General features: G+C 45.7%; 1 protein-coding gene across 7 annotated transcripts in view; it reads right to left on the bottom strand.

The window, feature by feature from the left end:
• The window catches only part of prpsap2 (phosphoribosyl pyrophosphate synthetase-associated protein 2), a 44,195-nt gene that overhangs the window by 15,949 nt on the left and 14,325 nt on the right, over positions 1-13,921 (bottom strand). For 6 of the 7 annotated variants that reach the window (XM_078418138.1, XM_078418140.1, XM_078418141.1 and 3 more), the window contains exons 4-5: positions 11,033-11,099; positions 10,383-10,555 (exon numbers count right to left, since the gene is read on the bottom strand). The exons of the other annotated variant lie outside the window; for it this stretch is intronic. In XM_078418138.1, the coding sequence (XP_078274264.1) occupies positions 10,383-10,555; positions 11,033-11,099 (240 nt within the window). The remainder of the gene's footprint in view (positions 1-10,382; positions 10,556-11,032; positions 11,100-13,921) is intronic. 7 annotated transcript variants of the gene reach the window in all.

Here is a 13,921-nt window from a genome sequence, read left to right as displayed (position 1 = left end):
CTGAAGTTCCAGCTCCCCAGCACCCAGACTAAAAGGGCTAGGAACATGGTGTGAAGAAACTCAATGCTGGAAGTGATTTTAGATTTCTTGCATCTGCAATAATTTGCTTACAGAACAAGGTTTAATAGGGTACACAGGAGGAAGTTGTCCTTAAGAAAAATCAAACATACATTTTTCACCACAAACTAAAAAGGTGTTTAAAGATCAAGGGTTTAAGGATTTAAGTTGTTCTCTACGCAACTTAGAGGTGAAGCAGCTCATATGAAATAAACTACAGTCATCTATTTGTTAACACCAGTTTTAAGACACACAGATACGTTATCAGTTGTGGTTAACTAATAAAGCCTTATGGCCCTATAAATAAAATTGTCCCAGAACAAATTCACCTAATCTTGGGACCTGTGATCACATGATCGGTCAGAAATATTAAATCAGTTGCAGGCAAAATTGAAAATACTCTTGTAACTTAGTATAAAATTTTAAGTTCTATCAATGACCAAGATGCAACCAACGGTGAATTGCTCAGTTGAGTTTATTTATAGTGATCTGATTGCTTAAAAATAACATGGACAACCCTTTTTAGTTTAGTTTAGAGAAACAGGCCCTTCTGCCCACTGAGTCCATGCCGACAAGCAATCACCCATACACTAGTTCTATTCTACACTGTAGGGACAATTTACAGAAGCCAATTAATCTACAAACCTGTCCAAATTGGGGATGTGGGAGGAAACCGGAGGACCCGGACAAGACCACAGTCAGGGAGAACGTACAAACTGTGTATAGACAACAACCGTAGTGAGAATCTAACTTGGGTCACTGGTGCTGCAAGGCAGCAATTGTACTGCTGTACCACCCCGTCCATTTGCAAACTGGGGAGAAAATACCAATCTACATTCAGATTTCCCAGGTATGTTCTATGCCTGGTACAGGAATAAGAACATCACAGAGTGAGCAGAGATTTTGAGGGAAGGATCCAAAAATTGAGACACATCAGTTGAAGCTCTACAGGCAGACTTCAGAAGCTGGAAATAAATTTTTAAAAGCAGCAAGAGGTAAATTGCAAGAAAAACTCATTTGGTCAGGCAGCATTTGTGGAAGCAAAGGAAGGGCCAATGATTCCGGTTGAGACCATGAATCAGGACAGAGTCTAAAGGAAACTTAGTCAGTATATGGAAGTGAGATGGAAGGGTGAGACGGAGGCTAGAAGGTGATTGGTGGAACCAAATTTTATTTCATGTGGAGGGACAGATGACAGGCAGATAGAGTCGTGTGAAAGAAGGGAAGGGGGAGTGTTGAGACTGAGGCCAGGTGGAATTAGGCAATAAATAATGGGCTGGTAGAACCATGTGGATGAAGAAAAAGGAAAGGTGGCCAAGGGAGAAGAAACACGGGTAGATATGTTATGTGGTTGATGGGAGGTGGGAGAAGGATGTTGGAAGCAGGTGGGGGAGGATGGTAGGTCTAGGCATCAAGGCAGAGGAAGATAAAGTGATGGCAACAAAGGGAAAGTCTCCAGATGGGATGGTAGTACTGGACCTCAATGGCAGTACCTTGATGGAGATGCATTTTTTTTCCATATCGCATCTCCATCCCCACTGCGGCCTAACATCATGGAGTTGGCGGTCTTTCCTGGAGACCGACCTGGCGCTCCAAGCTGCGGGACTTTAACATTGTGGAGCTTGCGATCCTTTTGTCGGGGATTGAAGCTCCAACTGCGGGGCCTGTGGACTTTAACATCGTGAAGCCCGCGGTCTCTGGTAAGAAGAGGCCGATTCGGGAGCTCTATGCTACAGAGAGAGTTTCAACCGCCCTGATGCGGGAGTTTCAATCACCCCGACAGGAGCCTCGACCTTCGGTTGCAGGGGCTTTGATCGCCCCGACTGCAGATGGTTCAACAGCCCCGACCGCGGGAGACAAAGAGGAAGTAGATTGAACTTTATTGCCTTCCACCACAGTGAGGAATGTGGAATCCATTGCGATGGATGTTTATGTTAACTTTTATGTGGTTGTGTCTTGTTGCTTTTCACTTAGTATGGCAACTCAAATTTCACTGTACCTTAATTGGTACACGTGACAATAACCTAACCTTGAAACGGGAAAGTGAATTGAAAGGACACGAGAGAATAATCTGAAGAGGTAGGGAGAAGCTAGAAAATGGGACTTGCAGCCTTCTCCTGCATCCATAAGATTCTACAAGTAAGGTTTAAAGCAAAATCAACATTTAACCCGTGCAAAATTAATTAACTATATTCTTGTCTACTGCAACCCAAATGCAGATTTCCACTACACTCAATACTTGTTCAGAAAAAGTCCAAATGTAAGTGAGGTTACCAATGGCAATTTTAGTGTTTTTGACTAAAAATATATTGCTGAAACTTGCCTTAAAATGTTCAGATCTTTTGTTTCAGATGCAAAGATAACTAAACCACTGCATAAATATTGAATAGCACCTCGACAAATTCAAATTCAAATTTACTTACCTTTAAAAAAAGTATTTCAGGGTATTCAGCATTTAGGATGGACAAGTAAAAAGGAAAAGAAGGTGAAGTAGCATCGGTAGTAAGGGAAGAGATGAGTACAGCGATGAAAGAAAATTCTTGGCTTAACATATGATGCAGAACTACAGTCAACTCTAGCTAAGAAACAGCGCCAAGCAGAAAATGTTGGTAGGTTGTGGCACCACCTGGGGATCAAGCCACTTACTGATTGAACCTTTGTCACCAGAACTGGACCGATCACATGTCAGGGAGATGACAGTTGAAGATGGCAGTTGGCGTTGACAGTTGGTGATGAGAAGCTCAGCTCGAGCCCACGAGTGGACAGACGTGTGGTGCTCCTCCCAACAGCAACAAGCACCTAACTGTTCTCTAACTAAGCGCGCGTGTTCAACCACTGTTTCGTTAATAAAACCCATTTGATTCACAACGCTTGGTTTGCGACATTGGTGATCCTCGCCCATCCAAAACGGCCTCTTTTGGATTTCGACAATGGAAGCAGATGACAACCCGGCCCAGCAGAACGCAGTCGCTCTCAAACTGCCCATTTTCTGGACTGCACAGCCACACGATTGGTTCCAACAGACCGGGGCCCAGTTCAATATTCGGCGCATTACCGCCAATGCGACCAAATATTTCCACGTGGTCAACTCTAGACACTGGACCAAGACGCTGCCGGGCGCCCCATACATTAGCTTCGTCAACCGCCCGATGACGGCAAGTACGAGGGTCTCAAACCACTCCTGTTGCGCACTTTTGGGCTCAACCGTCCCGCCCGGCTCCTTCACATGGATAGGCGGGCCGATCGCAAGCCGTCAGTGCTGATGAGCGAGATGCTCTCCCTGATGGACGGACATCAGCCTTGCCTCCTATTCGAGCAAGCGTTTCTGGAGCAGATGCCTGATGACATCCGCCGGTTCCTCGCCAGTAGCGATTTGGCCGACCCCCAGCAGCTGGTTGAACGAGCGAATGAGCTGTGGCTGGCCAAACAGCAGAATGGTGTTTCCATCAGTCGGGTGTCGGCAGCTCCGCGGCGGTCCCAGTGGCCATTTCCAGCCCCCGCTGCCAGCACAGCGCCGAAGCCGGTCTCTGGCGACGATGGCAAAGGTACATGGTGCTACTACCACCAACCCTGGGGTTCCGAGGCCCGTCAACGCCGTTCTCCCTGCCCGCATCCGGGATAAAGCTGCGGCCGGCCGCTAGTAGTGGCTGTCGCGGTCAGCCAGAAACATCGCCTATGGGCATCGATTCCTCATCGACACGGGAGTGGAGGTCAGCATATTGCCCCCATTGGGAGTTGACACCCATTCCGGTAGACGAGGGCATCCCCTGACTGCAGTCAACGACAGCCCCATCCGGACGTACGGTGTCTGCACGGTTCCCCTTATTTTCGTCTCCTGCCACTTCACTTGGCCTTTCATTGTCGCGGACACCCTCCAACCGTTGCTGGGCGCCGATTTCCTCCGGGCACATTCTCTGCTGGTCGATATGAAGGGACAACGCCTCGTCCACTCTGCAACTTTCCAACCCATCTCTTTGCGCCCCGTTCCCGCTGCCCCACACCTCGACTCGGAATCTTCTGCGAAGAACGTGTATGCTCAGATACTAGCAGATTTCCCCGACATCCTGACTCCTCTGTTCCAATCCCACCCTAACCACGGCATACTGCACTATATCCCCACCACCAGACCGCCGCTCCACGCACGGGCATGCAGGCTTCCCTCCGATAAACTGCAGCTTGCCAAGTATGAGTTCCAACAAATGGACGACATGGGCATTGTGCGTTGGTCCGACAGTACGTGAGCTTCTCCCCTTCACAAGGTCCCTAAAGCGTCTGGGGGCTGGAGGCCTTCTGGGGACTATCGCCATCATAATAACACTACGATGGCCGATCGGTATCCTGTTCCCCACATTCAAGAATTCGAGCCCCATCTGGAAGGTACAAAATTATTTTCAAAAATTGACCTGGTCCACAGTTACCATCATATTCCAATGCACTCGGACAACGTGTCCAAGACCGCAAATATCACACCTTTTGGCCTGTTTCTCAGGATGCGTTTCGGCCTTAAGAACGCCACTCAGGCTTTCCAACGCCTTATGGACATGGTAGGCCTTGGGTTGGACTTTCTGTTCATTTACCTAGATGACATTCTCGTCGCCTGTTGCTCTCGTCAAGAACACTGCGCGCACCTCCGGCTCCTTTTCTAGAGGCTCAGCGAACATGGCCTGGCCATTAATCTGGCTAAGTGCCAGTTTGACCTTAATTCAATTAATTTCCTTGGCCATCACGTCACCCAACATGGTGCAGTCCTGCCCCCGGCCATTGGGAAGTTTCCTCGGCCTTCCACAGTGAAAGGTCTTCAGGAGTTTGTTGGCATGGTAAACTTTACCATCGGATCGTGCCAGCGGCTGCCAGGATTATGTGGCCGTTGTTCAAGTTACTGGCCAGCAAGCAGTGGGACCTCGAGTGGGATGCTGAGACCACGGCCACCTTCAACGGCGCAAAGGAGGCGCTAGCATAGGCAACGATGCTGGTCCATCCGCGGGCTGAGGCTCCGACCGCCCTGACTGTGGACGCATCTGACACTGCTGTAGGCGGAGTACTCGAACAGCTGATCGATGGCTGCTAGCAACCACTCGCTTTTTTCAGCCGTCACCTAAGCCCTCCGGAACAGAAATACAGCGCTATCCACCGTGAGCTCCTGGCGCACTACCTGGCCGCCCGCCACTTCTGTTATTTCCTTGAGGGCAGACCTTTCACGGCCTTTACCAACCAAAAGCCCCTCACATTTGCTTTCGCGATGGTCTCCGATCCCTGGTCCGCACAGCAGCAGCGTCATTTGGCTTACATCTCCGAGTACACGACCTGTGTCCAGCACATTGCGGGTAAAAGCAACCAGGTCACGGATGCGTTGTCCCGCACTACCATCAATGCCGTCCTCACTTTAGCCCAGGGCATCGACTATTCCGCCCTAGCAGCTGCGCAGCAGGACGATGAGGAGATGCATGCCTACCGGGGCCTACCGCTCTGCCATGGCCCAGCTGCTGGGCGCGCAGCTGCTGGGCGCGCAGCTGCACCACACCACAGCTTACCATCCACAATCCAAATGGCTGGGGGAACTTTTCCATCGGCACCTGAAGTCCTCCCTGAAGGCGCGACTCACAGGCCCGGACTGGTTAGATGAGTTGCCTTGGGTTTTGTTGGGGATCCGTACCGCCCCGAAAGAGGATTTGGCTCCTTCATCCGCTGAGTTGGTGCACGGCGCCCCGCTTACGGTCCCAGGGGACTTCCTCCCAGCAGCACGTGGGTAGCAAGAGCCCCCTTCAGCTGTGCTGGTGCGTCTCCGCGAGCAGATGGGCCAGCTGGCCCCTGTACCGACGTCTCATCATGGACTTACTACTTCACACGTCCCACCTTCCCTCAAGGACTGTCGGTACGTTTTCCTTCACAGGGACTCCCATCGGACCCCGCTGCAACGGCCTTACGAAGGTCCTTTCCGGGTGCTGCTGCATGTTACGGCAACTTTTGCGCAGGACATCGGGGGCAGACGGGCGATTGTTTCGGTGTCCCACCTTAAGCCTGCTCATGTCAACATTGATCAGTCGTGGATAGCACAGCCCCGTTATGGGGGTCGGCCGCTTGGCCACCCGCACCCACCCTCACCTCTGTTGGTGGTGCCTCCGAGCATGGACCATGTGTACATGCGGCCGCCTTACTCGTGCCCCTGCTTGTTTTCATTCCTCCGGTTTTGGGGCAGGTCATGTGGCGCCACCTGGGGGGGTCAAGCCACTTACTGATCGAACCCTCATCACCAAAACTGGAACGATCACAAGACAGGGAGATGACAGTTGGAGATGACAGTTGAGTTGGTGATGAGCTCAGCTCGAGCCCACGAATGTACAGACGTGTGGTGCTCCTCTCAACAGCAACAAGCACCTAACTGTTCTCCTAACCACTGTTTCGTTAATAGAACCCATTTGATTCATAATGCTTGGTTTACTACAAGGTGTTATTTGTAAAGCTACCAAATATTATTGGGTGTGGAAGAATCAAGAAATTAGAGGTGTAATGGGTTAATACTGTAATCATAACCATCATATTGACTGGAGAAATCAAATTTGCTTTAATAAGGTTGATGATAAATTTATCGAAGATGCTTTTCTATGTTAAAATATACTAGGGAAAAGAAATAGAACTGCAGATGCTGGAATCAGAAAGAAATGCTGCACGAGCTTAGTCAGTCAAGCTGTAACTGTTGGATAAGAAAATAACTGCAGATGCTGGTACAAATCGATTTATTCACAAAATGCTGGAGTAACTCAGCAGGTCAGGCAGCATCTCGGGAGAGAAGGAATGGGTGACGTTTCGGGTCGAGACCCTTCTTCAGACTGATGTCGGGGGTGGGACAAAGGAAGGATATAGGTGGAGACAGGAAGATAGAGGGAGATCTGGGAAGGAGGAGGGGAAGGGAGGGACAGAGGAACTATCTGAAGTTGGAGAAGTCAACGTTCATACCACCGGGCCGCAAACTGCCCAGGCGAAATATGAGGTGCTGCTCCTCCAATTTCCGGCGGGCCTCACTATGGCACTGGAGGAGGCCCATGACAGAGAGGTCAGACTGGGAATGGGAGGGGGAGTTGAAGTGCTGGGCCACCGGGAGATCAGTGGCGTTAATGCGGACCGAGCGCAGGTGTTCAGCGAAGCGATCGCCGAGCCTGCGCTTGGTTTCGCCGATATAGATGAGTTGACATCTAGAGCAGCGGATGCAATAGATGAGGTTGGAGGAGGTGCAGGTGAACCTCTGTCTCACCTGGAAAGAATGTTTGGGTCCTTTGATGGAGTTGAGGGGGGAGGTAAAGGGACAGGTGTTGCATCTCGTGCGGTTGCAAGGGAAAGTGCCCGGGGTTAGGGTGGTTTGGGTAGGAAGGGACGAGTGGACCAGGGAGTTGCGGAGGGAACGGTCTCTGCGGAATGCAGAGAGGGGAGGGGATGGGAAGATATGGCCAGTGGTGGGGTCCTGTTGTAGGTGACGGAAATGTTGGTGGATGATATGTTGGATCCGCTGGCTGGTGGGGTGGAAGGTGAGAACGAGGGGGATCCTGTCCTTGTTGCGAGTGGGGGGATGGGGAGCAAGAGCGGAGCTGCGGGATGTAGAAGAGACTCTAGTGAGAGCCTCATCTATAATGGAGGAGGGGAAGCCCCGTTTTCTGAAAAACGAGGACATCTCGGAAGCCCTAGTCTGAAACACCTCATCCCGGGCACAGATGCGGCGTAGACGGAGGAAATGTTTCAAGTCTATAACCCTCTCTAGGTTAGGACAGAGTGCAGAATTTCCAAAACAGGGATGAGGAGTGAGATTTAAGACATTAGCCTCTGAGATAGGTTAAGGCAGATCATGATACAACCTGGGGGAAAACATTTTGGACCTGGTTATTGACAATCTTGTAACTAAAGAATCTTGAGGAATAGTGACAATCAATAGAATTTGACTGAACTATACAACTTTCAAACCCAATGCTAAAACAGGGTCTTAAATGTAAGAGTTGATTTGGAAACATTTTGAAAGGGTGCATCAGTAGACAGGCAAGGGATAATACAAAAGTTGCAAAAATACTTAAATGACACAAAACCCAAAACATGATTCATCTATGGATGACTGAAGAAATTAAAGATATTTAAAAAACCAAATGAGAGGGTTATAAAGCTACTAGAAGCCGAAGGATTTGGGGACATTTTAGAAGTCAGGAACCAAGGACCAAGAATTTGGTAACGGTTGCACAACATGTAGACTAGTAAGAAATTAATTGGAAGCGTTCTTATGGATAAAAAGAAAACTGTTGAAGTGAGGGCTTCTTACCAGTTTATAATGTAATATTGGAATAATGAAACAGCAGAATAATTAAATAATTGACAAAAACTGAAAGACCTCAGTATTAATCAAAAATATAGCACTGGAGAAATTAGCAAGCATGAAAACTGGAAAATCCCAAGGACCTGATTATCTCCATTCCAGAATTTTGAGAGATAGCTTTTAGATATTGCTTATTATCTTTCATAGTTCTGATTCTGGAATAGCTCTGTGGATTATGACCCCATGATTTAAGACAGGAGAGGAAAAAAATCCCAGAAAACTACCAACCTGTTAGCTTAATGCCTGTGTTAAGACAAAAGCTGAAATCTACAAAATATAACAATACCTTGAAAAGAATGTCAGAGATAGCATTGGATTTATGAAAGGAAAATCATGTTTGACTAATCTATAGTTTTTTGAGAATAAGGCTAGTAAAATAGATAATAAATAGGACCTTGATGAGACTATACCGAGAGTCGGGTGTTTTGGTCTCCTCATCTAAAACATCCACTTGCAATAGAGGAAAATGTGCTTGCCTTAGAGGAAGAGTAAGAAAGAATCACTAGACTGGTACCACAGACTTGCCAGAGATACGTTTTGCAAAATGTTTACTAGACTTTAGAAAAATGAGAAGAGATCCTGTCAAAATGTATAACATTGTTTGAGAACTTGACAGGCTGGATGCAGTTCGGATTATTCCCCGCAGCTAGGATCAAAACAAGGATTATTCAAAAAGGAGTCAAATAGATTTCAGGATATCAAGAAAAAAAATCAAGGATTTAGGGAACATTGCCAGAGAAAAAGTTTGAGGTCAATATCTTTATGAATGGCTGAACATGCTCAAAAGGGCAACTGATCAACTCTTGTTCCTTTTCTGGTGTTCATATGTTCAAAATAAGAATTGCAGATTAAAGTGATATAACTCATCCTGTCTGCCCACTGATTCTCAACACTGGTTGCCTCCACTGGTCACGCAGTTTAGTTACACATACTTGGTTGCTTTTCATAGCTGTTAATAATCCATTGAAGCAGAAGTTTAAGAATTCTCATAGACTGTTACATAAACTCAGGATTAAAAAAAATATATAAATTAGAGCAAGATTTCCAAACAATCTCTGTTTAAAAAAAAACTAAACAGAAATCTTTAATATGTTAGGAAAAGGCAATAACGATTTGCAACTCCTGTTCCTCCCCAGGCACAACTCTTCTAATTAGGTGGGCCTCCCTAAGTAGAAAGTTACATATTTGATCAATATCTTCTGAGACGCTTGGGATATTGGCTGTTATGGGAAGGATAGAATCCATTAAAGAAAAGGTGTAGAAAGGAACTGCAGATGCTGGTATATACCAAAGAAAGGCACATAGTACTGGAATAACTCAGCAGGTCAGGCAGCATCTCTGGAGAAAATTCTGGTCAGGACCCTTCTTCAAACGGTCCCCACCCGAAACGTCACCCATCCTTTTTCTCCCGAGTTGCGGCCTGACCCATAGTTACTCCAGCACTGTGTGTTTATCAAATAAAAAACAGCAAGAACGTTTATAGGAAAAAAAAACATTGATTAAAGGTTGGAACAAAAACGATATCAATGTTGATGTTCTTCAAAGTACATCTGACATCAGCCACATTAGGTCAGTGGCAGCTCACTCCAATCAGAAATGTGGGGAGTCATGCACCATTCTATGATGTGAACATAATCTAGTCTTGCACTTTGCCAAGTACCAAGGGAACATGGCCTTGTCAGAGGTGCCATTGCCCAGATCTGCATTCAAATAGTCCACAGACATCAATTGAGAGAAGAGCCCCTAGGGCATTTGAACAAGGAAATTCATCTGGTATTCTGATACCTGGTCATCTCTTAATCACTACCACAGATTGACCTAACAGTCACTATACTACAGATGCAACTGGTGGGCTATTAAATTAGTTTGGGAAAACACAAGGACAAGATAAGTGCTGGTTTATCCAAATTAAAGATGCCAAATCTCTTTTTCAGGTCTGACAAGTTACAGAATGAATGGTCCAAACACAACTCACCAGCTTTACACATCATTGATGCCAGAAGTTTGGACACAATCGAACCTCGTTTCCTCATCTTGCATTGCTTGCTGTATGGAAAGTAAGGGATTACACCAATGATGTTCTTGGCACATGAGGTCTTAGAGGCATAGATCATAATAAGGAGTTCCATAATGGTGGTGTTGACATCCCTGTTGTACAATAAAAGATGTACTTAAACATCAGGATAAACAGATCAAGCAAAGGTTTTTATTCAACTCCCCTCACCATTCACTCTCATTTAAAAAAAGCCAAACTCAAGAATTAAAGTGACTACCCACCAATTAACGACTTTGATAAACTAGGAAATACAAGGGCCTGTTCTAGCAATATACAAATAACTTTTATATACAGACTTTTTCCTAGTTTTATTCTAAATTTGGTATTCAGAAGCTGCTTAGAAGTGTTCTAACTTTTAAATGCAAATGTGGTACCCACAAAAGAAATTAAAGTTACCTTTCTGGCCTGTAATCAAACAGGAACAACTTTCCTCCTTCCTTCAGTTATACAATCCATGCAAAAAAACTTTATCATGAAATCAAGATGTGCTCATGTTCCCCATAAAATTATTTTATTATAACAATTAAAATGTAAGTACATATTATAAAGATTTTTCATTTGCCACTTACTTTGAAACAGTCTGAATAATAAACACATCTTTTCCCCTGACAGATTCTTGAATCTGTACTCTTGTTTCTATTGAAAACAAGAAAAAAAGAATCACCACAAAGTTCAAACTACATTTTCTTAGAACTCAAACAACTAATGCTACACACAAAACAAAAAGGCAACCACTGATGCACAACAAGTTATCTTGAAAAGATTTTCCACACAACTAGTAAACAAAGATTTTTATTCTAATGAGAGGATTTCCATTAGGACTAGAGTTAAGCACACAACTTTGAGGATGCTCCTCAAAATGCAGAGCATCGTGGACAATACAGCTCACCCCCTCAATGCCACACTGGTCATCCTGAGGAGTACCTTCAGCAACAGACTGGTTTCACCAAGATGCAGGACAGAACACCACAGGAGATCCTTCGTCCCTGTGGCTATCAAACTGTAGAACTCCACCCCCTTCTGTCATGGAGTAGACCGACTCTCTTCCCCCGCCCCACCCCCTAGGCAATACCAATCCTTACACATCCCCAATCCTTCCCACATCACTTTAATTTCATATTTCATGTATTTTGTGTTGGCAGATCAATTTCCCTCCGAGGATAAATAAAGCTCTATCAATATCATATCGTACAATTAACAAGGATTAATGAGTCCATGGCCAGCTTTATCAATGAGCATATTGCAAGGAAACAACAGCTAGTTGAAAGTTGTAAAGAAACTAGTCTGACACTAATGTTTCCCTTCCTCGCTTGTAGAATAATGCTCCGTCCTTCATTATAGCCCAAGAAACCTATGACTTCTGATCAATCTAATTCCCCAGTTATTCCAGTGATGCTGATACATTGCAGGTATTGTTACAACACTGACATTTACACTGCCTTCCTGGTCTTGGCATTGGCTACAGACATTCAATGATACGTTATTGTCACGTGTACTTGGGTACAGTGAAATTCTGTGGTTTTGCATATAATACACAAGGTATGCAAAGACTTGCCACGATTCTGGCCCGTCACAAAAGGAGGGGTAGGTAGGAGTGGATATGCAGAAATTTCCAAAGCACAGACCACAAATGATGTGCAAAAACCCAAAACCTTAGGCTGGAGGGAAGAGAAGCAAGTGGAAAAGACAGGCAAGAGACATACACAAGGGAATGGAAAGATGTAACAATACTGATTTGACGCCTGGATTTTTGATTGAAAGGTCAGAAAAGTGTGGAGGAAATAGGAGCTTTGATTTGTTGCCCTCTTTCCAATCCTTGCAAGGGCAGAACTGGGCTAGGAACATTTCCCCAGCCCCAGAAAAGATGCATTTTCATTTTATATGCATAGACCTGCATCCAATGTAGTGCAGACTTGCATAACCTGATAGCGTTGGGCCACTTTAGTAGAGCTCAATGATTCAACAAGATGCAGTGCAAGGAGATGGCAAGAAATGGTTGAACTCCATGAGTTGGAGGAACAGTGCAGAAACATATGCAGAAAATCAGGTTCCAGAAACAGGGAAGCCAAAGCCCATAGAGAGCCATGAACATAAAACATTAGATTTGCGTTTAAATAACACGCAGTCGGTATTGGACTAGTCAGATTTTTAAAACATTGGATTATTCAACAACATAGTACTCTGGATCTTTGTATAGTGCAATAATAAAATGCCAACTGGCAAAAAGTATAGAAGGTAGAAAAATGCTCCTGGATCTGTGGTGCTTAGAACTGGCGATTGGGTGAGCTTAATGCCTTTTGTGCACTTATTAAAAGGGAGAACAATGGCATACTTACACAAGCCGCTGAAGACCCTGTAATCGTAGTCTCCGAGGCCAACATTAGAGCATCCTTCAAGAGGGTGAATCTACACAAAGCGTCTGATGCATACCTGGCCAAGTGCTAAAGATCTGTGCAGACCAACGGGAATATTCAAGACAATCTTCAACCTCTCTCTCTGTGGTTGAGAAAGATCAATTATTGCACCGTTGCACAAGAGCCCTGTGCCCAGCTTCTGACTACAGTCCGGTAGCACTTATGCCCACTTTAATGAAATGAATGAGATGCCATCTCACTGGCTCTTCACTCAGCCCTGAACCCTCTGTATAATAGGAACAATACATCAGGCTGCTGTTCACTGACAACTGCCCCGCATTCAACACAATTACCCAGTTCACTTACCAGGTCCATGACCTGAGCCTCCATACCACCTCATGAAAATAGATTCTTGACCTCATCAATGAAAGACCTCATCAATGAAAGACCTCAATGCCGATCAATAACATTTCCTCCTCACTGATCAACACACAGATGCACTTCAAGGCTGCGTACCAAACCCCTGGTCTGCTCTCTTTACACCCATGACCGTGCAGCTCAGCGCAGCTCCAATGCCATCAATAGGTTCGCTGAAGACCATTAATGCTGGCCAAATCCTAGATGGTGATGAGTCAGTGTACAGGGATGAAAGAGATGAAACATCGGATCAACTTCAGAAAAGTGAAATAGAAAGACCATGTGTCAATTTTTATTTATGGGTGGGTAAAGGAGAGTCAGCAACTTCAAATTCCTGGCCTTTAGTAACTCAAAGGACTTCTCCTGACCACAGCAAATAGGTGTAATCATAAAAAGTCCACCAGGATCTCTACATTGCTTGATGTTTACAGAGATTTAGCACATCACCAAATACACGAACTCACTTCAACAGATGCACTGTAGATCGCATCCTGACTGGTTGCATCAAAGCCTGGTACAACAATTCTAATGAACAAGTAGGTCAGAGGCTGCAGAGAGGGGTGGACTCAGCCCAGGCTATTAAGGGCACAACCATTCCCACTATTGAAAGCATCTACTCAAGGTGGGGTATCTGTCGTTAAGGATCCCCGCCACCCAGCCCATGCCCTTTACTCACTGCTACCATCA

This window comes from Rhinoraja longicauda, chromosome 21, assembly GCF_053455715.1.
Source record: "Rhinoraja longicauda isolate Sanriku21f chromosome 21, sRhiLon1.1, whole genome shotgun sequence".
Classification (NCBI taxonomy): Eukaryota; Metazoa; Chordata; class Chondrichthyes; order Rajiformes; family Arhynchobatidae; genus Rhinoraja; species Rhinoraja longicauda.
This window is presented reverse-complemented; position numbering and strand designations above follow the sequence as displayed.